This window comes from Magallana gigas, chromosome 4 (assembly GCF_963853765.1).
Source record: "Magallana gigas chromosome 4, xbMagGiga1.1, whole genome shotgun sequence".
Taxonomy (NCBI): Eukaryota; Metazoa; Mollusca; class Bivalvia; order Ostreida; family Ostreidae; genus Magallana; species Magallana gigas.
In genome coordinates this window covers 52,277,751-52,304,089 of record NC_088856.1, presented here as the reverse complement: position 1 = coordinate 52,304,089, position 26,339 = coordinate 52,277,751, and the positions used below count along the sequence as shown (strand labels likewise).

General features: G+C 35.0%; 2 protein-coding genes across 3 annotated transcripts; both read right to left on the bottom strand.

The window, feature by feature from the left end:
- Positions 1-1,043: 1,043 nt before the first annotated feature.
- On the bottom strand, positions 1,044-6,470 carry LOC105322518 (complement C1q subcomponent subunit A). Of its 2 annotated transcripts, none has more exons than XM_066082869.1 (5): positions 6,440-6,470; positions 4,342-4,633; positions 2,523-3,140; positions 1,616-1,889; positions 1,044-1,461 (listed from the first exon to the last, which is right to left on the bottom strand). In XM_066082869.1, exons 3-5 carry the CDS (start codon positions 2,535-2,537, stop codon positions 1,079-1,081), a joined length of 672 nt encoding a protein of 223 aa, XP_065938941.1. In that variant the 5' UTR covers positions 2,538-3,140; positions 4,342-4,633; positions 6,440-6,470; the 3' UTR covers positions 1,044-1,078. The 2 variants fall into 2 exon arrangements, with proteins under 2 accessions (XP_065938941.1, XP_065938940.1); XM_066082868.1 differs by lacking the exon at positions 6,440-6,470 and adding an exon at positions 5,804-5,891.
- A 15,066-nt stretch (positions 6,471-21,536) lies between these two features.
- Positions 21,537-25,610, bottom strand: LOC117682324 (protein rolling stone). Its single transcript, XM_034449629.2, has 3 exons — positions 24,770-25,610; positions 23,720-23,873; positions 21,537-21,997 (listed from the first exon to the last, which is right to left on the bottom strand). The coding sequence occupies exons 1-3, from the start codon at positions 24,972-24,974 to the stop codon at positions 21,604-21,606; spliced, it is 753 nt and encodes a 250-aa protein (XP_034305520.2). The 5' UTR covers positions 24,975-25,610; the 3' UTR covers positions 21,537-21,603.
- Positions 25,611-26,339: the final 729 nt, after the last annotated feature.

Genomic DNA, 26,339 nt, shown 5'->3' with positions numbered 1-26,339 from the left:
ACGCGGTTATTTGAATATATATTGGTAATTTTACACCAAAATGCCTACTGTATCACCCTTTGGTTATAATCTTTGTTCATATATGTAACCTGTCTTTTTAAGCATGGTAAACGTTGGCGATCATTTTGTTGGGTTCTTTCAATGAAACAATTGGTTTTATGTATCGAAGGATGTTACTGGCCATGCTCATAAAGCAATCAACATAAACATGCGTCAATATGAGCATCTTAAAATATCATTGCTCTGATAGAAAAAAAATTGACTGCTCAAAAATGACTCTTAGTAAGTGAATGCGAATTCGGGTATCATTTGATCCATAGGCTAACGTGTTTCAGATGATTTTTACTTACTTGTTGTTAAAGTATTTCCAAGACGTAGAACGTATCCATATAGCGTTTATGTTGTTCCGTATATTTAATTCCTATATTTTTACACCACTAGCCTTAATTTTGTTTACTTCATATTTTTAGGTACATTAAAATAACAAACAGGATCCAAACCAGGATGCCTAAGCACACACTGTATCTGCAAAAGGTTTGTACATCTTATCATTTACGATTGTGAAAAGAAAGGTACGCTGGACTTTCATGGAGTCTTTTGATTATGTTATTGCATATTTACTCAAAAGAATGAAAAAATGAGTACTGTATAATTCAGATTCAATCAAACATATCGCTTTTAATTAATATTTTCAGATTTTGTAACTGCAGAGTAAGTAGCTTTAAAAATTGACCTTAAGGTTGAAGTGTAGAATGCCTTGCCTCTGAATTTGAACCCTAGCAGCTGGTGGAAGGCATATGTTATGCGAAGACAAATGTATCTGACATACGAAGATTTTAAAAGAACTGGCAAGCTCCCTTTTCATTACAGCATTTTCACCATTTTGCTTTTTCTAAAGATTTTAACACAAAATTTATTATATACTTAACTTAAAAAGAAGAAAATTCATAGGAACACAAAATATTTCCAACGCATTAGCTAAATTAAAACATTATTATTTTAAAAAAAGAAAAAAACTAAAATAAAAGGAGACGAAGACAATACATTTCTGGTGAATTTATTAAACAGTTAAATTATATCAATTGACAAGAAATCCTGAAAACGAAGTACGACCAAACTCATTACTTCTGATCTGTCCACTTCCGGCAAGGGTACGCACAAAAACAGCATCACCTTTACGCAGATTAACAATAGCATTTCCGGTGACCGTATTGTATCCACAATAAGCGAATGTAGAGCCCACGATTCTTTTGTTGACATGAAGTTGACTTGTGTACGATTTACTGCATTCAACTCTTGTCACCCATGTTAATGAATAGAGACCATCGACAGGAACCGTAAAAACACCGGTATGTTTGTTGTATCCGTTTTTGAAATTCGTCATCTCAACGTCAAACACAATTGTATGACCACCTCCAGGATTGTTCAAGTCACGTGATACGTAGGCATAGAAGCCTTTTTCTAACAGAAAAAAAAGAAAAAGATATGAACTCAATTTATATGTATTTTGCAACCTTTTAAACCCAAGTCAGTATTCAGCAAAGTTTAAGATCGTTAGAATGCTTTATAAGATATATTTTGTTTTCTTAAGTAATCTATTTCTTCACGTACTTACCTTTACCGTTAATGTTATATTTTGCCTTTTCTTCGAGTTTTGATACCTTATCCGTGAGAATTTGCATTTTTTTCTCTATCTGGAATCGGAACATGGTCTCTTCATAGAGTTGGTCCATCAAAGTACTTCTCTGTGTCCCATTTAACGGCTTGTCCCCGCTGATTATGTCATTAACGGTACTGTTATTAATGACAATACTTTTAGCGGTGATTTCAACAATCGCCAAAACAAACACAAACGCACAGATGCGTCCAACCATAAATGAACTGATATTCTGAAAAAGCAATGTTTTATTTAAATTAGTTACCACAGAAGTGTATCCCAATTTGGTAAAGACAGTAAGTGAATACTGGTAACTTAAAACAGCAAGAGGCGAAGTGTCTCGCTGTGTTACGATTATGTCCAGCTGCGCTAGAGTTTTAATTTGAGTGTGCATAAAAAAAAAACAAAAACAAAAAAACTAAAACACTGCTTGTATGTAATGAAATATGGCAAACTCCCCTTTCATTTTATTTTTTACGATATAGCTTACCCTGAGAGCGTTTAAATGTAGTATTTAAAAACAACCAAAAAAAAAACAACCCAAAAACAAAACAAAAACAGCAAAATGGCATACTTATAGAAAACTCGTATTTTACAAAATTATATTTCAGGATATTAATTTTGACAATAAACGTATGATAATCTCGATAAATAAAGTTATCGATATAAAAATGAAAGTTGTATAAAATGTGAAAAGTTTAGTATCTCTCGTTGGACTGTCCATGAAATTACATTCTGCTTTGATGTATTTAATTTACTCACAACATGGCAAAGTCAGATTTATCTAATCAAATAGACGATTTTATCTAACCTCTATTACATGTTAATTGAGAGTTCTTCTGGATAAGAAAGATTCTAAACTTACCAAAATTGCATTCATTTTGCCCCGATTCTTAAAAAAAAACAAACTTCGGTGGAGCAACGTGAAATATAAATAAAGTTTAAAATTGTTATTGATCTTTTAAAATAACCACTAGTTCGCGTGCCACTGACAACATATTTGATAAGGTCGTGTTAATACAGTACACGCAAATTGGGCAACAGGTTGTTCTTGACATAACTGTCGTGGTATTGCATCAATCAAGGAACACATTGACAAAGTGTATGACAGGATTCATGGATATTCATTTTTTTTTACCACTGAGCATATACTGATCATTGTCTTGTATGAATATGGATTTCATCCTACATGCACATGTCAATTGAAGTCACATTTTCATTAACTATTTGCTTATGTACTTCCTCTCTCGTTTTTAACTTAAGTAACAAAAATAACTAAAAAGAAATGTTACCTTGGTTTGGCCTTTTGCAATTAAAACGATCAATTGTTCTTGTTGAATGCAAGTTGGGTAAGCTTAACAATTTGGGAAATTGCTGCTGTCAGGGGGGACAATATACCTACTACCTTCCTCAATAAACAGTCAATAAACAGGTTTATGTTACTTTACAATACATTGGTATATCCTTCTATCCGGTGAAGTAACTGGAATGTGAAAAAAAATAAAATTATGAATGGAATAGAAGCAGGATATCCAGACTATTTGTCTCACGTTTGTTAAGACATTTTAATGTAGTTATGATATTTAAGATTTTATTTTAATGCAATATGATACCTAAAACCACACAGCCATACATTAAATTCTAAATTTCTCGATAGAATTGACATTAAATTATGTTTAAATGATGTTTCATGGTTGGTGATTGCTTTCTTTTCCGCACGCTTTGCTTTAAAAAATCAGCACATCAATGAAATAAACTGGTGCATTATTTGATTATCGTTTGATCTAATATCATTAACCTTTTCAGAAAGTAAAACAATGTTTATGGTGTACATGTACTCTTCCTTATATCAGTCCCTAATTGCAGTAAAAAGGCTATTACATGTACAATACGCTAAGAAACCCGAAGTCTACTTAATAAGCCATATCATGAAAGCTTTGATTCCATTATTACAAACTTTAAATACATATGTTTACTTCTCTCGATTTTCATGCGTGCCTTTTAACAAATTTCAAAATAATGAGATAAAGGCTTTATTATTCTGCATGCATTTATTAAACATTCAAATAATATCAATTGACAAGAAATCCTGAAAAAGAAGTTCGCCCGTACTTATTACTTCTGATCTCCCCTCTTCCAGCGAGAGTGCGCACGAATACAACATCACCTTTGTGCAGCTGAACAACGGCATTTCCGGTGACCGTATCTGCCCCGCAATAAGCAAACGTAGAACCGGCAATACTCTTATTGACATGTAACTCAGTTGTGTACGATTTACTGCAATATACACGCGTAACCCATGTCAATGAGTATAGACCTTCTACAGAAACAGTGAAAATACCCGTATGTTTATTGAATCCGTTTTTGAAATTCGTCATTACCACGTCATACACAATGGTATGGCCGCCACCAGGATTTGCTAGGTTATTTGATACGTAGGCATAGAAACCCTCTCCTTATATGAAAAAAAAAATAAAATCATGCAAAATCCTGATCTCCATAAGAATAATTTATTGAATGATTATTATGTATATCAATTAGCGGCCTGCCAGCTTTAACAAATGTATACAATGTATAAGAAAAACTGGTACTTCATATTTGGAGAAGTATTTATTAATCATTGAGGATAGTTAATAAAATGTTTTAAGAGGTACGTATATTCATCTTTTGTTATCCTCACATACCTTTGCTTTTAGTTTTTGTGCTGAATGAAGATTTGGATTCCACTTTATTCTCCAATTTAGAAACCTTATCTGTAATAGCTTGAATCTTCTTCTCAATTTGAAATGGAATCTTCATGTCTTTGTAAAGTCGGTCCATTAAAACACTAGTCTGTATTCCATTTGACGAGTTGTTTTCGCTGACGATGATTTTAACGGTACTATTGTTAATGAGAATACTTTTAGCGTTGACGTCCACAATCGCCAGAACAAACAGAGACGTAGTGATGTGTCCAAACGTCATTAAATTCATATTCTGAAGAAAAATCCCAAAATATCTACAAGTATTATTGTTGTTCATTAACACAAAATTAGAATTGCTCATTTTGCCATTGTCTTTGAAGACGTTATGATTAAATCACAATAACAATAGGTTATGAGGGTAGCGTTAGGATTTCAAATTATTCATTTTTAATATTTAAAAAAAAATTCTTCTTACTAAGCGTAAATGAAATTATCTATATATGTACTACCAATGAGCAACTGAATCTGATATTTATTGAATACTTGTATTTTCCAAAGTTATATGCTACTAACATATTTCTTTTAAAATCAACGGATAAATATAATATCGATAGAAATTATCATCACTTTATAAAATAAATGTGTACGGAATTTAGAAACATTAAAAAAAAAAACATTTTGTTAAATTACCCGTCGTCATGTCAATTTATAAAATTACATTTATGATGTGGTTTTAATGTATACATTCGTTATAAACTAAATTAAACATATTAAATGTATTATAAAAAAAAAAACTAATAACAGACCGTCAATCATCTCAAACACCCATAAGACAAAATACAAATTCAAAGCAGAGCAACACGGATGTCCAAAAAGATAGAGGTAGGATCAGGGGCCTAGGAGTAGTAAGCATCCTCTGCTGACAGGACACACCCGCCGTGCGCCCAATGTCATATCGGTAACAATGTAATTATCGGGAAAAATGTCGTAGTTTGGGGGAAAATATCATGATCTGGAAAAACGGAGAAATATTCGTGGACAATCCGGTATTCAATCAACAGTCCAGAGCAGAGCAATAACGGACCTCTGGAAAACCCCAGAGGCAGGGGTTATTGCATGTTAAGAAATAAAGCAAAGTACATATATAATCTTTAAAAAATATTAATGGTCATTTACATGCACTTTGTATCGTGATAAGTTTCTTTTAGAACCTAAAACAAAAACAAAAAAAAACTAAAACACTGCTTGTATGTAATGAACTCTGGCAACCTCCCCTTTCATTTTATTTTTTACAATATAGCTTACCCTGAGATCGTTTAAATGTAGTATTTTAAAAAAAAACCAACAAAACGGCATATTTATAGAGAACTAGTATTTTACAAAATTATATTTCAGGATATTAATTTTGACAATAAAACGTATGATAATCTCGACAAATGAAGTTATCGTTATAGAATCTTACCAAAATTGCATTCATTTTGCCTTGATCTTAAAAAAAACTTCGGCGGAGCAACGTGAAATATAAATAAAGTTTAAAATTGTTATTGATTTTTTAAAATAATCACTGGTTTGCGTGCTACTGACAATATATGTGATAAGGTCGTGTTAATACAGAACACGCAAATTGGGCAACAGGTTGTTCTTTACATAACTGTCGTGATATTGCATCTGGGAACACATTGACAAAGTGGATGACATGATTTATGGGTATTAATTAATACACTTTGTATCGTGATAAGTTTCTTTTTGAACTTGCTACACTTTGTTAAAACACAAACTAGTAAATTTCTAATATCTGCATCACCTTCTGGTTTTAAGACAATAAAATTATATCGCAACGTCGAATTTTTGTTAAGTAGACAATTCCATTTCAAATATATTATGTTTTTTATTGAGAGTTTCTTGGATTAAAAACAAATTTTTTTAAAGCAAATACATTCCGAGATGAAAGCTTTACTTTGTCTAATAATTGCAACAATTTGACAACTTTCTGATTTGATAAATAGGTAAAATTCGGTAGAAAAAAGATACAAGATTGTAATAATATCCAAACCTTAAATTTCAACCATATGTAAAACAAAACTTAGATAATACTTACCAAGTTATCGTAATTTAACACAGTTTCATAAAAAAAATTGGGAGCAATGTGAGCATTTAAATAAAGTTTAAAATTTTCATTCATTTTGACTGATTATCATTTTGCGTGCCAGAATGAAAACTATCATATGGTTAGTTCAGGCTATACTTGTACATGCAAACCAAGAAACAGATTGTTCAAAAGACAAATCAAACTAGACGTGATTTCAATACATTCAGGAATTTGATAAATATAGTCAAACATTGTAGTTTCATACATGTGACAGAAAGAATTACAATTGATGAAAAAATACAATAACAAACTGTCAACCATCTCAAAAATCCATAAAACGAAATACAAATTCAAAGCAGAGCAACACGGACCTCTAAAAAGATAGAGGTAGGATCAGGTGCCATAAAGGAGTGAGCATCCTCTGATGACCGGTAACATCTGCCGTGTGCTCTATGTCGCAATCGGGGAAAAACGGAAAAGTCCGTAGAAAATTAGGTGATTAATTATGGTCTAACAATTAGTGTGAAAAATGTCAGTCAGCATGTGACCCAGTGGAAGAATGTATTTGCTGAAAAGGTCGTTTTATCGACCATAACACTTACAAAAAGATGACTTCAAACGAGACTGTTGATATTCCTGTTTCATCAACTTGTTTGTCAGTAGTTGTTTCGTCTTAGAAACTGTTCATACGAAGAGCATGCCCTTGCGCATCGAATCAACTGCATATGCAGGTAATGAATGTATATTGCTACATTAGTAAGGAAAGTTGACTATAGAAAAATTGAAGTAATCGCGTTTATCATAAAGATTTGTTGTTAGGTAACCATCAATGTGTTCATTTCCAGTCAAATATCCAAATATGAAACAGATGACGCAGATTCAGTGGTGTCTTTTATTTCAAGTTCACTGGAATATATCAAGTCGACGTAATTATGGAAATAACAATTGTTAATTGATAATACGTCGTCAATATACCTGAATGTTGAGTTGAAGGCCACAGCAAGTGATTTATTTTATTCACGTACAAGTATTTGAATAAATTCTGCTTCATAAGAATACAAAAATAGGTCTGCTAACAATGGGGCACAATTGGTACCCATGGGAATTCCAACATATTTTTGGAAGACTTGAATTTCCAAAAACTACATAGATGTTGTCTATCAGAAACTCAAGCATCTTATTAATGTCAACTTCAGAGTACTTGTGTGTGCAATCTGAATGGTTTTTAACAAAATATTTTGTTAGATTTCCAATGACAAGGTAAGCATTTTTACGACTTCCATTTTTATTATAGAAACAACTGTCGATGATATCAAAAAGCCTAGATTTAATTTGTCGTTGTAAATTGTTGTATAAAGCATTGAAAAATCGTAAGTTTTGATGCTATTGGTTTTGGTTAGATTATGTGACCTCAACGTTTCTATTTATTCGTTTTTTAGTATCAACATCTGATTCACACCACTTCTGGAGTATTTTGTTGTACAGTACTCTTGAAGATTCTCCTTCACTACTGTAAGAATTTTAATAAGGAGTAAAAAGAGAGGTTTGGTAGAACCTTTACTGGAACCTGCTATATATCTCTGTTTGTAAGGACTTTTGTGAAGCTTTGGAATCCAGTACAAATAAGGTAAATCAAATTCATTTTGTTTATTGGGGATATTAAAGCTATTCATAACCGATTTATGATTTTGAAGTATTTCCTGCTTGGAAAGACTGCTATGGGTGTAAGTAGGATTACCATGTGTAAAATCAAAAGCTAGTTCTTTGAAAATGCAATTAATATAATGTGACTTACAAACAAAGACAATGTTTATAATTGCCTTATCAACAGGGACCAGTACATATTGATCGTGCAATCTATCTAGTTCAAACAAAAGGATATTTGGTTTCCATTTGACCTCTCCGTCGTTTAACACGAAATTTTAATATACATCTGATGCTTTTAACCCACTCTGACAAGATATCATAAACCAAAGTTACGCTTTTTGAGTTGTCTCCTCGACATTCCTGTATCTAAAAGTAAGCATTATATATCAGAATACAATAAGTCGATAAACAACTATGTAGCTAGTAATTCCTAATAAGCCTTCGCACAGGGGAAATTACCCCGAGTCTTACTTTATATTCAATACATGAAAACTCCAAATTGTAAAAAGCTAAACATCCTAAAATTGGTTGTTGTGGGTACTCGTTGCCATGGTAACCAAAGCAGAAGGTTTAAGATTTTTTTTTTATTATTTTTTTTTCTTATATTTGTGAAAATTTGCCCACATTTTTATAATATAAAAGAATCATGATTGTTATACATACAACAAAAAAGGGTTGTTGCTATGGAAAATTAAGTAGCATACCAAAACAAAGCTGAGCAACAGTAACTGTTACCTCTATTCCAAAAACTGTACGGTGTATATTTCTTGCGTTAAATATACTTGCATTATAATTAAAATGTTTATTTTATTAAACTTATTAAGGAATATATTCTGTGAAGTTTTCAATACCAAAACATTTCTGAGACATTATATTACTGGTTCACCAGTTTACTTGCCTCAAACACCCGAACTGACCTCTGAAAGTGGAGTATAATAAATCTATGTCGGAATCAAGAGCCGCCATTTCTACCTGTAAACAAATAAAATTGTTTCACATTATGGGACTGGTGAGGGTGTTTAAATGATAGTCAGAGGCAGGAAAAAGGAATTACATCTCAAGTAAATATCTGAAAAATTGTTGGCACTAAAATTTTCACAGAATTTATTCCTAAATGAGGTTAGGAAGTCTAAAACCACGCACAACTTTTTTTGCGCAATAAATATACAGTTTTTTGTACGGATGCAACTGTAGCTCCACGGTCCGTCAATCTCGAGTGGATCTTAAGTTCTGCATCTAAGTAAAACACTTCTTACATGTACCTTTTAAAACTCCAAAGAAACGACAGGGTTTTTTAACTGCATGAAAGTTCAGGACATACCTGGTTTACCTAAGTACTTAAACATGAACAATTTATAGACCCTATTCAATATATCAATAAGGCTCATTCAAAGAAAATGAACTGTTTCCATATCAACTGTTCTCAATTTTTGATCTTAAAATTCTACATTGCTTAGTTCTTAACGTGTGTGAAAAAAATTGAGTGTAATTTTAATTTCAAGTACAATAGAAATAATTATGTTTGAAATGTGTATTTTGTTGCCATAAACCACTGTGAAATTATGCATTTCTATGCAAATTATCTTCTTTATTTTGAAAAATGCCAACTTTTAAAATAAAATATTTTACTCTTAAAACCCCAACTTAATGCTGAAGATGAATCTCAAATTAGCTCTGAAATACCATTCTGCTATATTGACCCAATGCCATAATAACAATGGTAGTGGGACCACATAGAAACAATGGGTTTATTTTAATTATGAATTTTACATTATTGTACGTATTGATCGTATAATGCCCCTCTTTCAAACAAATATAAAAGAGATGTTAAGAAGCCTTCAAAGGTCAATCCTATTACCATACCTCATAAATTTCTTTCTATACAGACATGTTTCAGATAAAAGAACATACTGTATTATATTTTAAAATAAAAAACGTTGTGGAATTTTAAAAGAATATTTTATCAAGTGAGCATAATATTTGGGATCTATTTTGAGAGAATTATTTCAATCATTTTGTCAACGTCAAATGGTTACATACATGTATAAACAAAAAGAAAACGGTTTTTCAAGAACAGTAAACAAAAACAGGAAACAAAAAGGTAAATACTCAAACATATAAACAAATTGAACAATTATTATTCTTTTTTTGTGGAAATACTTTATCTTACAATTATAAAGTAATGCAATTATAAAGTGTAGCAATTATTGTATTAGAAATCCGGAGAAAGCCGATCGACCGAATTCGTTACTTTTAATAGCGCCTTGTCCTGGAGACGTGGAATGTGTTCGGACGAATATGACGTCACCTTGATTGACTATTGCTACCACGTGACCAGTCACGGTGTTATAGCCACAATATGCATACGTGCTTCCCATGATCCTCTCATTGATGATGAGATCTGTCGTGTGAGCGTGTGAGCATGCTACTCGTGTAGACCACGTGAAAGAGTAAAGCCCGTCCCGAGGAGCAGTAAAAACACCTGTATTTCTATTGTAGCCATTCCCAAGGTTTGTCTGCGTTACGTCATAGATCAGGGTGTGATGACCCCGGGGGTCAGGCTCATCCTTAGACATGTAGGCATAGAAACCGATCCCATCAATAGGCGAATCTGTGAAGTAGTAGAAAATTGTAGCCGTGTTAGTGCAGCATTTCTCATTTGATTTCTTTCAAAAGCAATTTGTTAAGAAAAAAAAGTACTGATTTTTGGGAGTTGATTTTAATCAACTCTCCTATGCAGTTACTATGGCAAACCGAAAGTGAAACAGTGTTTGGACCTAAGCACAAATCATCGCCGCTGACAAGACTTAGTTCTTGAAAATAATAGAAAAACTCGATGTAACGTATGCTGAAGCATTGTTTTTCAAGGAAACTTATCTATAAACACTTTTAGAATAGTCAGATTTTATATAATACGAACAATTTAGATATTTTTGTAGTCTCAAATGTTCCTACGCCAGAGCGTAATAAAGTCTCGTTCAACAAGACGCTCGGCTGTCTCCGTAAATCTCCGACAAGCAGAGGGGCTTTCTTGCTTGTTGGATATTAACGGAGACAGCCGAGCGTCTGGTTGAACGAGACCAGAGTTCGATATCACTAGTGCTTGGATCCATACGATTTTAAGAATTGTTCGATTACTAATACATAGTTTGAAATCTATCTTTAGATATTACACAACATGATTCATATGGGGTTTCTTGAAATTTTTGTCGGAAAAGTCTAAAAATTCATATAATAAAAAAGTGCGTAATTCAAATACAGACTAGAAACTAATTGCCATGCAAGATAAGTTGATTTTAAAATAAATGATAATCGATAAATTCAATTTCCCTTAGTACTTCAGTACTTTGATTATTTTGACATCACTTGAGTTATTAACTACTATAATCATCTTCTGTGCAATCAGCGTTTTGTGATTTTTTTCTTTTCCCTTTACGGAGTTTGTAATTGCTACCCAATTTCATTTTCTTGAATTAAAAACAATTAGTTGATAAATTATACATTAGATATTTAAAATCGACAAAAAATATTGAATCTGGTGCACGCCAAATATAAGAAAAGGACTGTCACACCAAGTTGCGTTCTCATCGAGTTATTACGAAGTTGTAAAATTTCTTGAATCGCCGTGAAATCGCAGGAAATTTTTAAAAATTTGAACATTTTGAAATAAATTTTTTACAAGGAAAAGACGGCGACTGAAACGTTTTCATGGCGCTTCTTCGGCGCTTATCTGCGTGCCTATGGAGTTCTAATCGCATGGCGTTTGACAGCGCTCACACCGAGTGCTAATGACCTGCTAAGAATTTTACCTCGCGTTCAATGCTTGCTCCATGCACTGTCTGCGTGCACAATACTATAACATTGAATCATGATGTTTTAAAAGATACAGTCTCATAACTGCAGGGGTGTGTGCATATAAATTGAGGTCAGAGCGTTATGAAAATTTGTATCTACACATGGCTGCAATTATGAGACTGTATCTTTCAAAAAATCATGATTTTGTGACAATCCGGAAATTGTCGTTCTGCCTCTAACAGTTTTTCTAGTTAGTTTTTGTCCGCCAGGTGGCGTTGTTTGAAAAGGTTATATAAGGAAGTGTTTCGCGTGTTAAGTCAGTCGATGCTAAAGCTGCGCTACAGGAAGGTTGGAAAATAATTAGGTAACTGTCTTTAGAATTACAATAGTGTTTTGTTTGGGTTTTTTTATTATATACGAAGTCTAGACGTGACTGAACAAGTCTTTCCTGACTTTGTGTATATATTTTTTTCTATTTAATTTATAAACAATAATTACCGTGCTCTAAGAGCCGGAGCTACGAAGAGCAGGAGCCACGAAGAGCCGGAGCCGCGCTGAAAGAGCCGGACACATAAGAGCCGTGCTATAAGAGCCGGAGCCATAAGGGCCTAACCTGTATATTAGAGCCAGCGCATATATACCTGTACATACTTGATTCTACGACAGGCAGTCGATTTGTTTTTATAATCAGTATATGTATATATTGAATATTTAACTACTAGTCCTCAGAAAGATAACTGAGGGTACTTATCCGCTTTCATATTTTATATTCAATAGGGTTGCACGCGGTGGGATAATCACTAGTAGTTTCAATTGTGTTTAACTGTCATTGCTTGATTGATTGAGCATGGATTTGGAGGACATAAACGCAACAATCAGAGAGCTGGAACAGCAAATCGCTGCGTATGAAATTGAAGAACGCGCCCATTCTACCCCTGCTGGAACTAGCAGACCCCATAGCCAAAATACTCCTGATTTAGGTATTGCTACTGCCCAGTTCTTGGAAGATGATGGAGCTGGTATAAATGGTGGGAATATAAAGAAATCAGTCACATTAGGGTCCAAAACAGTCAACGCTTTTGCAAGGGATGACTATGATCTGAGCCCCTATCTACACAGAGATGATAAGCAGATGCCAATAGATACACCCCGGGGACCAGTGGAAAATATAACATTTAGAAGAAAAACACGTTCTCCGACCAGAAGAGAGCCACGTCTTCCTGATATACAGGGCACGAGCTCTGTTAATCCATCGGCGAGCCGGAAAAATGCTCCAAATATCAAACCTGCGACATACGACGGAACAACATCATGGCTTGATTACAAGTCACATTTCGAAGCATGTGCAAAATTGCCCTATCAGACATGCGTTTAAGGATTAAGCAGGCAAGGCCGAGAAACCTTAACGAAGCAGTTAGAAATGCCATTGAGCTAGAAGCATTCCTTAAGGCTGAGCAGAGACTAGGAGCAGTAACTCCTTCAGTAAGAGCAATGGGACAAGAAAATTCTCCAGACGTAAAAGTTACATCAGAGCTGAATGATGTAAATGCATCAAAATTAGATCTTCAGAAATCAATGGAGATTATTATGAAGGAGTTGAAGGAGCTAAAGGGAAAATCGGAGAAGAGATTTTCAAATGTGGATTGGAAAAAATCTGCCATATGTCATAACTGTGGAAATAAAGGTCACATTAAGGAAGAGTGCCGCTCAAAGAAAAATGAAAACTCGTCTCGAAGAGTGTTTTCTAACGAAAAGCAAGACCGAACACAGAAGGTAAATCCATCAAACTCTTCCAACAAAGTAGGAGTTGTAGGAGATGCTGGGATGTTTATCGAGGCATCTATCTGTGGTCTGGGTATATGTATGATAGTTGATACGGGAGCCACTCTATCGGTGCTGAGAAAAGAAATATTTGATAAAATATCTAGTAAAACTGCTACTTTGAATTCCTTGGAAAAAGTAGGACACCCTGTGCTATCAGCCAACAGCGAGCCGCTTAAGGTCTATGGAAAGCTGGATTTGCCAATAACCATTGATAAGCTGATATACGGTTCAACTGTTGCTGTTGCAGACATATCTTTGGATGCTATCTTGGGTTTGGACTTTTTGCTCAAATTTGATGGTGTTGTAGATGTGCCGAAACATATCCTGAAGATAAGGGATAACTCTATTTCTATGATACGGAAGGGCCACATAGGATGTTTTCGAGTTAGCATGGCAGACACCATTCACATACCACCAAGGTCAGAAATTGTCACAAACTGCAATGTTTGTATACCAGACAAAGAAAGATTGCCAGAAGGTGCAAGCATAATTGAAGGTGATGATGAGTTCTTAAAGTCAGAAAAGGGACTAATAGGGAAAATTCTTGTTTCTAATAATGAAGTTGTACCTGTGAGGCTCATGAATTTAAGTTCGCAGGTACAAGTTATACACAGTGACACTGTTGTTGCAAATCTTTCTCCAGTAGATGACGTGATAGAAGGACCTACAGACATCAGTAAGGTGAAAGCAAAACAACTTAATCCAGCTCTGCAAGATTTGTTTAATAGGTCTAGCAGTACACTAAAAGTGAAACAGAGAGAAGCGTTAAAATCTCTGCTGTTACGCAATTCTGGGTTATTCTCAAAAGACGACAAGGATTTTGGTAGGACAGATATTGTGAAACATTCTATTAACACAGGTTCTCGGATACCTATACGCCAGTCATTAAGAAGAACCCCAGTGCATTGGAAAGATCACATAGATCAACAAATAGACGATATGCTATAGGAAGATGTGATAGAAAAGTCATCAAGCCCTTGGGCCTCCGGTGTGATTCTTGTTCGTAAGAAAGACGGAAGCTTTCGTTTCTGCGTTGATTACAGGAGACTCAACGATGCCACGATCAAGGATGCATATCCATTACCAAGAATCAACGAGACCTTGGATCATCTTTCAGGTGCTCGTTGGTTCTCAATATTAGATCTTTCCTCTGGATACTGGCGGGTTGTAGTTGATCCCAAAGATAGACCTAAAACGGCATTTATCACAATGAAAGGACTCTATCAGTTCAAGGTCATGCCATTCGGGCTTTGTAACGCTCCTGCGACCTTCGAACGCTTGATGAAGACAGTTTTGTGTGGTCTCCAATGGGAAACATGCCTGATATATCTAGATGATATAATTGTGTTCAGTAAAACTTTCGATGAAATGACCGAAAATCTGCAGAAAGTTTTTAATCGGTTGTTTTCAGCTGGTCTAAAGTTAAAGCCAAAGAAATGTACTTTGTATGGACATAAAGTGGATTATTTAGGTCATGTCATTTCACAGTCAGGAGTTGCAACTGATCCTAAGAACTAGACACAATTAAGGAATGGATTGAGCCAACTACAGTCAAAGAGGTTAGAGCTTTCCTAGGGTTATGTAGTTATTACCGGAGATTTGTAAAGGATTTTGGTTTAATAGCAAAACCTCTACATAAATTGACAAACAAAGATGTCAAGTTCAAATGGACGGATGAATGCCAAGTGGCATTTGACAAGTTAAAATTGGCATTGACACGTGCTCCAATACTTACATTTCCAGATTTTAATGAACCTTTCATTCTGGATACAGATGCGAGTGATTCAGCCATAGGTGCTGTGCTTTCACAAAATCAAGGAGGAGCTGAGAAAGTTATTGCATTTGCGAGCTGAACTTTATCCAAATCGGAGCGGAAGTACTGTGTGACAAAGAAGGAATTATTAGCAGTTGTTTCCTTTGTCAAGTATTTTAGACATTATCTGTATGGAAGAAAATTTCTCATTCGTACAGATCATGGTTCGCTTAGATGGCTCCTAAACTTTAAGCAACCAGAAGGTCAGTTGGCACGTTGGCTGGAAATTCTAATCATGTATGATATGACTATAGAACGTCGTTCTGGCTCTCAGCATCGAAATGCGGATGCACTCAGTCGCCGTCCATGTAATAAATGCAAGTATAATCCAAACTGGGAGATGGAGAAGTCAAAGAAATCCTTTTCAGAAAAGAAAACAACACATCAAGTATGTGGTATTGAGACTAGAAGTAAGGAAACAGATAACGTTCACAACGAAACAGGAATCGATGACATTTCCCTTGCAGATCTTCAAAAAGAAGACAAGGAGATATGTCTTGTAAAAAAATGGCTCCTTGAAAATATAAAACCCAGTCAAACAGAACTAAGTTATGGAGGGATAATGACAAAAGCTCTTTGGGCACAAAGAGATATTCTACAGGTTCAAGATGAATTACTGTATAGAAAATGGAAAGATGAGAAGGGAACAAGTTTCCAAGCAGTCGTTCCATTTAAAGCACGACGTCAGATTCTGGAATACTCTCATGAACATAAAACATAACACAATTGCTTTGGACATAGTGGGAGAATTACCAAGAACCGAGAATGGTAACCGGTACATACTGGTAATTTGTGACTATTTTACAAAGTGGGTAGAAGCCTTTGCTGTGCCAAATATGGAGACTGTTACCATTGCTAGACTATTAGTTCGAGAAGTTCTGACAAGATTTGGAATTCCGAGCTCTTTGCATGCAGATCAGGGAAAACAATTTGAGGGAAACATATTCACAGAGATGTGCAAAGTGTTGAATATCAAGAAGACAAGAACAAGTCCATATCACCCTCAATGTGACGGACTTGTTGAAAGGTTTAACAAAACGTTGATTACCATGCTGAGGTCATTGGTTGATGAACATCAGTCAGACTGGGATGAGTTACTACCATATGTCTTTATGGCATATAGATCGGTGGAACAGGAATCCACTGGATTTAGCCCCAATTATCTTATGTTGGGAAGAGAGGTTCGGACACCTCTAGATATTGCATTTGAAATGGCGTCCCAGATCAAAGATATCACATTACAACAATGGGTTTGGGATCTAAAAGAGAAGATGGAAATGACACATACCTTTGTGAGAGAAAATTCATTTGGCTCCATGTTGAGACAGAAAAGTTTCCATGATACAAAGTTAAGTTGGAATACGTTTTCACCAGGACATGAAATGTATGTATACTTCCCTAGATATGCAGTCGGAAAATCTCCAAAATTGACTCAATTTTGGAAAGGGCCATATCGCGTGAAAGATAAGTTATCCGATGTAAGCTATAGGGTAAACTGTGGTCCATACAGAAAACCGCAAGCCATTCACGTTGACCGAATGAGGCCAAAAAGAGCCCAGTCCTATCAGGATGAGGAGACGAGCTCTAAGTCTTCCAATCCTTTAACAGCTGATGATAAAATTGATACTGCAGAGCTCGATGAGCTCAAAAGTGAAGACTGTGAGAGATTGTCAGATAGGTTAAGGGAGCGTCGAAGACCCAAGTATCTGTCTGATTATGTAGTTGAATTGTAGAAAAAAATGTCTAACTCCCAAAATGATATGTTTAGTTAGTATGATTTTGCACGTTTAAATACATCTTTGAGAAAACTGATATTTGACGATTTTTTTTAATATGTCTTTCCAGAAAGACAATGCCACAAATGAAGACAACTCCCAGAAAGATATGTTTAGTTAGTATGATTTTGCACGTTTAAATACATCTTTGAGAAAACTGATATTTGACGATTTTTTTTATGTCTTTCCAGAAAGACAAATGCCACAAAAGAAGACAACTCCCAGAAAGGAGCGGAAATGTCCTATGTGCAAGTTTAAGAGTTTTGATATGGATGAAATCACAAAGCACATTACAGAATGTGGGTTAAAGCAGCTTAATAAGAGATATGGTTGTGATCGACAAGATTGTGAATTTGCCACGAACAAGATGGGGAACCTTACGAGACATAAGAAAAGGCATGCTGAGCTGGACCAGCAAGTTTCCCCGAAAGCAATATCCACTACCACTACAGATAAGCAGGATCAGACGACAAAAAGCGTGCTGGTTGTAGATGAAGAGAAAAGAAAAGAAACAGATGTGGATGAAGAAGATCGGACAGTGAATGGAAAGAAGCAGACCCTGGCAATCTTCACAACATTGTTTGTGATGTCTCCGAGACAGAAAGCGAGAAAGAAGTGCAGCACAAAGAGAAAGATCAGAAAGAAGTACATATTGGAAGGATCTATAGAAAACCTACTGTGCCATTACCAATTTTCGCTCCAAAGCGTAAAGAACCATTTGTATCTTCTTCTGGGGTTCCTGCACGCCCAAAGATTTGCAGACCTTCGAGTTTATTTAGTACTTCGGCAACGCAGATAGAGAAGAAAGTACGAAGAGTTGAGTGGACAATCACCAAGTGGAAGGAAGGAGACCGAGCACATTGTCATGATCGAAGAAGAGTAATTCAAAGAGAAAACTTCTGCCCAGAGTGAACAAACAATTGTTAAAACATTGTTGTACAGGAAGCAAGAAGCTCTCCTGAATCAATAGTTAAAGTTATCGTTAATGAAACTATTAAAGATATTAGAGAAATGTTTGGGTATTTTTTTTATTATTACTTACATGCGGGGTCGCATGGTTTTGAGGCGTGGGTATTGTGACAATCCGGAAATTGTCGTTCTGCCTCTAACAGTTTTTCTAGTTAGTTTTTGTCCGCCAGGTGGCGTTGTTTGAAAAGGTTATATAAGGAAGTGTTTCGCGCGTTAAGTCAGTCGATGCTAAAGCTGCGCTACAGGAAGGTTGGAAAATAATTAGGTAACTGTCTTTAGAATTACAATTGTGTTTTGTTTGGGTTTTTTTTTTATTATATACGAAGTCTAGACGTGACTGAACAAGTCTTTCCTGACTTTGTGTATATATTTTTTTTCTATTTAATTTATAAACAATAATTACCTTGCTGTAAGAGCCGGAGCTACGAAGAGCAGGAGCCACGAAGAGCCGGAGCCGCGCTGAAAGAGCCGGGGCCATAAGAGCCGAGCTATAAGAGCCGGAGCCATAAGAGCCTAACCTGTATATTAGAGCCAGCGCATATATACCTGTACATACTTGATTCTACGACAGGCAGTCGATTTGTTTTTATAATCAGTATATGTTTATACTGAATATTTAACTACTAGTCCTCAGAAAGATAACTGAGGGTACCTATCCGCTTTCATATTTTATATTCAATAGGGTTGCACGCTAAAATTTAATGCTAATATTTACATTTTTTTAACTTCTTGGGGGTTTATACCTTAAAATTCCTATCTTATTCTGAGAGTAAGTTCATATTAATGGAAGAGCCACTGTAACTGCCACAAGCGTGAACTTTAATTTTCGCTTGTGACGTTGCAGTTTAAAGCGTTCAACGTTTGTGACGTCATAATAAAAGTCGTCATTTTAACCATTAAGTACCCTCTGTGTATTACAGTACGTGTCAAAACTGCCGTAGCTTTTAAAACACTTTATAAGCAAAAAATATGTGGAATGTAAATATTGACGTCGTGATATTTCAAAGGACTTCGAGAGGGCTCCGTTCAAGCGCAGTCAACAAATCATGCACTGCACCTATACTGCAACTACCTGAATTACTTAAGCGCGCTAACGGTGGCGTTGCTGGCCACCATGGGGACCTTACTGCGCTGCCAAGGCGATCCCGCTTCGTTTCTACTATGTGTTTATCAGAACGTCGAACCGCGGAGCGTACTTTGTGCTTGCTCAAAGTACGCGTCGTAGAATAGCGTACATTTTGACTCTGCCGCGACCAATGAAGATGCTATGGTGCTGCACCAATGTAGGAAACTCTACTAAGTGCACCTTGGCGTTCTGCATTTTTAGGAACGCAGCAAGATCGCCCTAAGAACGGGCAGTCCCGGAGTGACAGGAGTTATATAAGCGAGAAATATTGTATCTTGCTCACTCCAGACTTATTAATTAGTTCCATTTGCTTTGCCATTGTAAATTATGTTTCTTTTTAAGTTCTGAGATTAAAATATTTGACCGTTTCAGCAAAATGTATTATATCATTAATATATGAAAATGTTCTCAAATAAATTCAGAAAGTGAATACCTGTTAACATGATAAACTTGTTTATTCAGGTCTCTATTTTGTTTAATGAATTTATTTAAGAAATAAGGAATCATTTTTTGAGAACTTGATTGGAGCATTATCAAATCCAATAAAGCTCTAAGGTTTTTTGCTAAATATGATTACACCCCGATCATAATAATCACCTGTCATCATAATGTTCAAAGAATAGGTGTTTTTATATAATGTTGATTAGATATTTAACCATTGACATTTTTTACATTATTTTCATTTCACATAATAAAGCACAACCCGCTTGTTCTCCAACGGTACGTTATTGATGAAATGCATTGAACTATACGTTGCAAAGGATGACTGCACTTTAAGACATGCGATGTTTGCGAGAAAATAAACTTTTAAAACAAACCCAACATTAATCCTTTGATTCCTAATGTATTGACATAAGACATAAAAAATGTAAATATTTATCATTATAAAGTCCGGGCGGCACAATGAGAAAAGATTAACGATAGAACAAAAATACGCCAAATATCATTTTCAAGATTACGCTATTGTTATCGAATCATTTGGCAGATGTTATTTATTTTCCTTTACCTTGATGAAGCAATCGCTGTGAGAGCACGTGCCTGTTCCCACGTGTAGCTCCGCTCATCAGAGCCAGCTGTATCAATATTTGCCGGTTGTCAGTCTTCAATGAGCGCACCTCTTCTTTTAATTCACGGTTTTCAATTTCCTGTTTCTTCAAGGTGACCTCAAAAACCTGCAGCCTCGATTCAAGGTCAGCAGGTTTGGATATTGAGGCTGAGACAATGGATAAAAGAAGAAACAGACTTTTCATACTGAGTGCCCTTAACGTTTGGTCCCAACAATGTTATCTATTCGCAATGCCCACGTTTTCGTCCAAAATATAGATAAGAATGATCTCATTAAAGTTGATTATTCACGCCAGCTCATCTTTGTTACTTCAATGTACATATCTAACAAAACCATGTCACTTTTGTTTTCGGAGATTACACTCAATACGAACTTTCCTTACGTCTGCATAGAATTAGTCTAAGAATGTATTAATAGTTAACGGAAGGTTGTGGGCTTGGAAAAAAAATAAGGTATTCAATGTATAATGAAGGGGTATTGAACAATTTTAAATTATTTTTGATTACTTATATATGTATAGCTAGATCACAAGGAAAGTGAAATGAACCGAATTTACATGTCTGACTAAATATAAGGGTCCGGTTATTTGGCATCTTAAAACTATATTGAAGAGTAATGTCCCATGATGAAAGGAAGAAAAATTGAATTTTGTCATAATATTTGCGGTAAATGTTTCATTTTATTACTTATTTTAACGAAGAGAAGGTTTATGCATATACATTCAGCAAGAGATTTGTATAAATTTCAAGTTACTTTTTACATTATTTTAATGGTACACTTAAAAGTAAATTTCAAGGTGCATTTAACCGGACAATAATCAACATTTTGAAAATTCCTTTGGTGGAATAATTTTATTTGATAAAACTTCAAATTGATATCATGGTTACAAATATCGGCCGTTATACATTGAAATACTTAAGCTAAAACAAAGCCTTGTTTACCCCCGCCCTCAATAACAAAAATTATATATATGACCAAAAAGATATAACAGTGATAATCTGTTTTGCAGTAAAATAAATTGTATTAATTAGATAATCAGACATTGTCTGACCTCTCTCTCTCTCTCTCTCTCTCTCTCTCTCTCTCTCTGCCTGTCTGTCTGTCTGTCTGTCTGTCTGTTTTCCCCAAAAACAAATCTATTTCTGTATCCCATCATGCCTATTCATCCTGTAGGTCTGAGTGACGGGTACTTGTTTCTGCCTTATCCTTCTTCAGACAGCATTTCCTAAATATTACACAGCGCGTTCTATACAGAATAAAGAACATCACGTGACACAACGGGACTCCAATGAAAACCAAAGGCACCGATGTTAGCAGGGCTGTGGTTGGTTTAGACCAGTCCAGCACGGTGTATATTGGTGGAACACCGAACCCGAGCTGATATATCACAGAAAATACCACATAAATCAGCGAAAAGAGTACGGGATGCCACATGTGCGTGATGTTAATAGGTTTGGCCGTTATAAAAATGTTGATGATGGCGTAAACAGAATTTAAACCATGTTTGTTTATGCTCGTTGCATGTGTATCTAAAAAGAAAAATACTTCCAGGCTGAATCAACATTTGAGAAATCTGTCATAAATAAAGTCATTCATTTGTGTATCATCAAGAAAATGCAAAGAAAAAAAATCTGGAATTAAGATGTTTCTTGATGGAATTAGTATTCTGTAAACAAAAAGATAGTTACTTCTTTTATGGATAGGATTATGTTGTATTCATTGCATTTTGTAAAAGTATTTGAAACGATATTCCAAAGAACTAAGTAACTTTAAATAAATCTTTAATGCGACGAGGTGTCAGTAAGAACTTATATTTATTTGTATTGATTATTGTGCAGTTATATATACTTGCTTGTACTTAAAGCAATGACTGACGAGGGTTTAAAATTATAATCGTAAAAAAAAACTGTATTTAAAAAAAATGATACGAAATACTAGAAGATAGAAGGTTTTTTAAAAAAAATAACAAAAAGAAACACCTTTTAGCAGAGGTTCTCTGAAAAAATAAAAAAACTTACTTGAAATATGGGTGTTTTAAGCGTAATTAGAGGCAAGCATGGATGAAGATAAATGCAATAAACATTAAATTTGACCTTGAACAAAAAAAAAGAAAAAAAGAAAACCAAATTATTTGAAACCAATGAATTTCTATTAAGGGGTAAAATCTTTCTTTCTGCAATTAGAGTTTTTTTTGCGAAGAGGTTCTGATAACGGTGAAGACTTACAATAAAGCAATGAGGGTAAAAAAAATGAACACACATCTAAAGCGATGAGAGTCCAGTAAGGATGGACACTTACTTGAAGCGATGGATGTCAGTAACGATAGACACTTAGAAGAAGCGATGAAAGATCAGTAAAAATATACACTTAAAAAGATGATAGATCAGTAAGAATAGACACTTATTTGGTGCAATGATAGATCCGTAAGGATAGACTGTTATTTAAAGCGATGAGATATCCGAAAAAAGACACTGAAAGCTATGGGAGCTCACTAAGGATGGACAGTTACTTAAAGCGACGAAACTTCAGAAAAAATGAACACTTACTAGAAGTGATGAAAGATTATTAGTAAGGATGGACAGTTACTTAAAACGATAAAAGTGGAGAAAAAATAGACACTTACTCGAATTAGTTAAAGTTAAGTAATAATGGACGGTTACTTGAAGCAATGAGAGATCGGACAAAATAGACACTTACTCGAAGCGATGAAAGTCAGTAAGGATGGACACTTGTTGAAGCAATTATAGATTAGTAATCATAGACACGTACTTGAAGTGATGAGGGTTCAGTAAGATGGATACTTTAAAGAAGCCATAAAATCAGAAAGGATAGGAACTTACAATAAGCGATGAGAGTTTGTAAAGATGCACACTTACTTGAATGGATGTGAGTTCAGTAATGATAGACACCTACTTGAACGACGAGAGTCAATAAGGATGAACATATACTTGAAGCGACGAGGGTCAATAAGGATAAACATTTACTTAAAGCGTTGAGAATTAAGGATGTGCACCTACTTGAAATGATGAAGGTCAGTAGGGATTGGCACTTACTTGAAGCGATGGGAGTCCAGTAAAGACGGACACTTACTTAAAGCAATGGGAGTCAGTAAGGACGGACACTAACTTAAAGCAATGGGAGTCCAGTAAAGACAGACACTTACTTGAAGCGATGAAAGTCCAGTAAAGACGGACACTTACTTGAAGCGATGAAAGTCCAGTAAAGACGGACACTTACTTGAAGCGATGAAAGTCCAGTAAAGACGGACACTTACTTGAAGCGATGAAAGTCCAGTAAAGACGGACACTTACTTGAAGCGATGAGAGTCCAGTAAGCCAGCGTGATGATGACGGACGTAGCGTTATTAACGTTTAGTAATACCCATTGTGTTTTACTATACCAAGTCATGGACCAGTTAATCTCTGAAACTGAATTAACAACTTCGATTGATATATGCAAAACTTGGTGACGTTTTAGTTTTTGTATAAACGGTGCTTTAGGATAACAAAATCCCTTTGTCAAAAAGTTATAGAATCATGAGTCTGCATGATTCATAATGTTCGCAATGTTAGATCGATTGCATGTCTGTTATACTGGCTCGTCTATATGTATTTTATATTGGATCGTCTGTTTGTCTGTTATAACTGTATGTCTGTCAAATTGGATAATCTGTATCACTGTTACATTGTATCGTGTTTATGTCTGTTATATTGGATAGTCGGTATGTCTGTTATATTGGATTATCCATATGTTTGTTATTATATTGGACAGTCTTTATGTCTGCTATATTGGATAATCTGCATCTCTGTTACATTGTATCGTCTTTATGTCTGCTATATTGGATAATCTGTATCTCTGTTACATTGTATTGTCTTTATGCCTGTTATAATAGATAGTCTGTATATCTTTTTATTTGGATAGTCCACATGTCTGTTATATTAAATTGTCTACATGTTTTAAATATTGGATCGTCTTTATGTCTGTTATATTGGATTGTCTATATGCCTGTTATATTTGATCGTCTGCATGTGTGTGATATATTAAATTGTCTGTTTTAATGAAATGTCTGTATGTCTATTATGTTGTATTTTATATATGTTTGTTATATTGGACAGTCTGTATGTCGGTTAGATTGGATCGTCTGTATGTCTGTAATTTTGGATTCTTAGTATGTCTGTAATATTGGATTGTCGATATGTCTGTTATATTGGATTGTCTGTATATGAGTAGCTTTTGATCGTCTGTGTGTCTGTTATACATGTATTGAATCATCCGTATGTCTTTAATACTGAATCGTCTCCATGTCTCTATGATATATACAAACCAACTCGTGTGTTGATGATGAACCTGACGTAGACTGAAATTAAAAAATCCATCACAAGGTACAGAAGTAGGACGGCATATCCCCAGTTGGTCAGATAAACCGGCCACAGCTCACTGGTGAAGTCCACGGTCTCCCACCAATAGATCTCCACTATAACCCAGGCCAGGTGGAACAGCAACCATAGGGAGCACCACAGCGGGTACATGTACCTTGTTTGTCCGAACTGAAACAGTACAATAGGTGAAGAGTATCACGTTATTTAAACGCTTGGATTTTTCTTTATTAAAAAATTGATTTATTTGAGAAAGATTTTCCTTCATATTTCGCAGATATATTCGTTTCAAAAGTTAAAATTTTCACAATGTTGACAAATGATCTACACTTACTCGCTCAGAATGCCTAGCGTTCTAAAATGTTTTAAATACCCGATACATTATACGCACCCTTTCAGAATTGTTTCAACACTTTTACTTTTTAATTTAATAACCATTGATTAATCTTGAAGACAATTACGACATTCCATTGATAGCCATCTTTGCTGGGCAAGGATTTATGATCCGTTCCTCTAAACTACAACCGGTTGTAAAGAAGTGGATCGTAATGAACATCGCGTGAACCCTTGAGGTATAAATAAATATCGAGTTATAAAGCAAAAAGTAAATCGAGAATATCTTGGGACAGAGTATAGTAAGAAATCCTTTACAACGGATCATAAATGTTAATGATCAGATAATTTTGCAAACAACGGTATTGTAAAGTATTGTATTGTACCTTAGGTTCTTTTAACCATCGTAATCTTGCTTTCGGTGTATTTTTTGAAGTTCATTGGAGGGGAGGGGGGTCGTATCTTATTGAAGTAAATGTACATCAATGGTGCATTTGAAACTACTCAATCTTTACCTTAAGGCGACTACGAGAAAAAAAGCTGATCAACTTGTGCCTATCTCTCTTTTATTGATTTCTCAGCTCGGCAGCTTGCACGTGTATAAATGTCTCCGTTGAGAATTAGTTGGTCAAATGCGCCGGGCATTGTTTTATCAGGGAAAATCATCTAACGACAATTAGGGAGGCTAACGTGCATATAAAGACAGAGAGACGAGACTTGTATGTAGCAGCACGTTGTCAAAAATTATAAGTTAGAAAAGTGAGTGTACTGAAACTCATTACAAATTGCCCCGCCTTGTCCTTTATTCTGTTACTTATATTCTTACCTATAGTGACTGAAGGGTTGTGTTGGCAATACGTATAAAAACCTTTTTTTAAATCCCGTACAACGAACATGTCTCGGAATGCCGACGACACGTGTAGAAGAATTGGTCGTAGATGACAAATTTCTCTCGAGGCATAATCCATACCTTAATTTTATTTCCAGGTATCCTTTTATTACATTGGGGGTGTATATATTTCCATATTTTAATTCAAGTAATGAGTTATAGATTATTCAGATAAAAGACCCATCGATTGTGAAAATGCTAGAACGTTGATGTTCATATACTTTGTAAAATTATTCTTTTCACAAAAACGAATTATAAGCTCAAATTTAACCGCAAAGCTATGGGAAACGTATTCA

What these genes read in the sequence shown, in the direction of transcription:
- LOC105322518 (XM_066082869.1), bottom strand. An exon ending in ATATAACATTAACGGTAAAG is followed by an intron (nt 1,462 to 1,615) that starts GTAAGTACGTGA and finishes TTTTTCTGTTAG; the next exon opens with AAAAAGGCTTCTATGCCTAC.
- LOC117682324 (XM_034449629.2), bottom strand. Translation starts at nt 24,974, where the DNA reads ATGTACCCGCTGTGGTGCTCCCTATGGTTGCTGTTCCACCTGGCCTGG. An exon ending in CATCATCAACACACGAGTTG is followed by an intron (nt 23,874 to 24,769) that starts GTTTGTATATAT and finishes TTGTTAATTCAG; the next exon opens with TTTCAGAGATTAACTGGTCC. An exon ending in CTGGACTTTCATCGCTTCAA is followed by an intron (nt 21,998 to 23,719) that starts GTAAGTGTCCGT and finishes ATGTTGATTCAG; the next exon opens with CCTGGAAGTATTTTTCTTTT.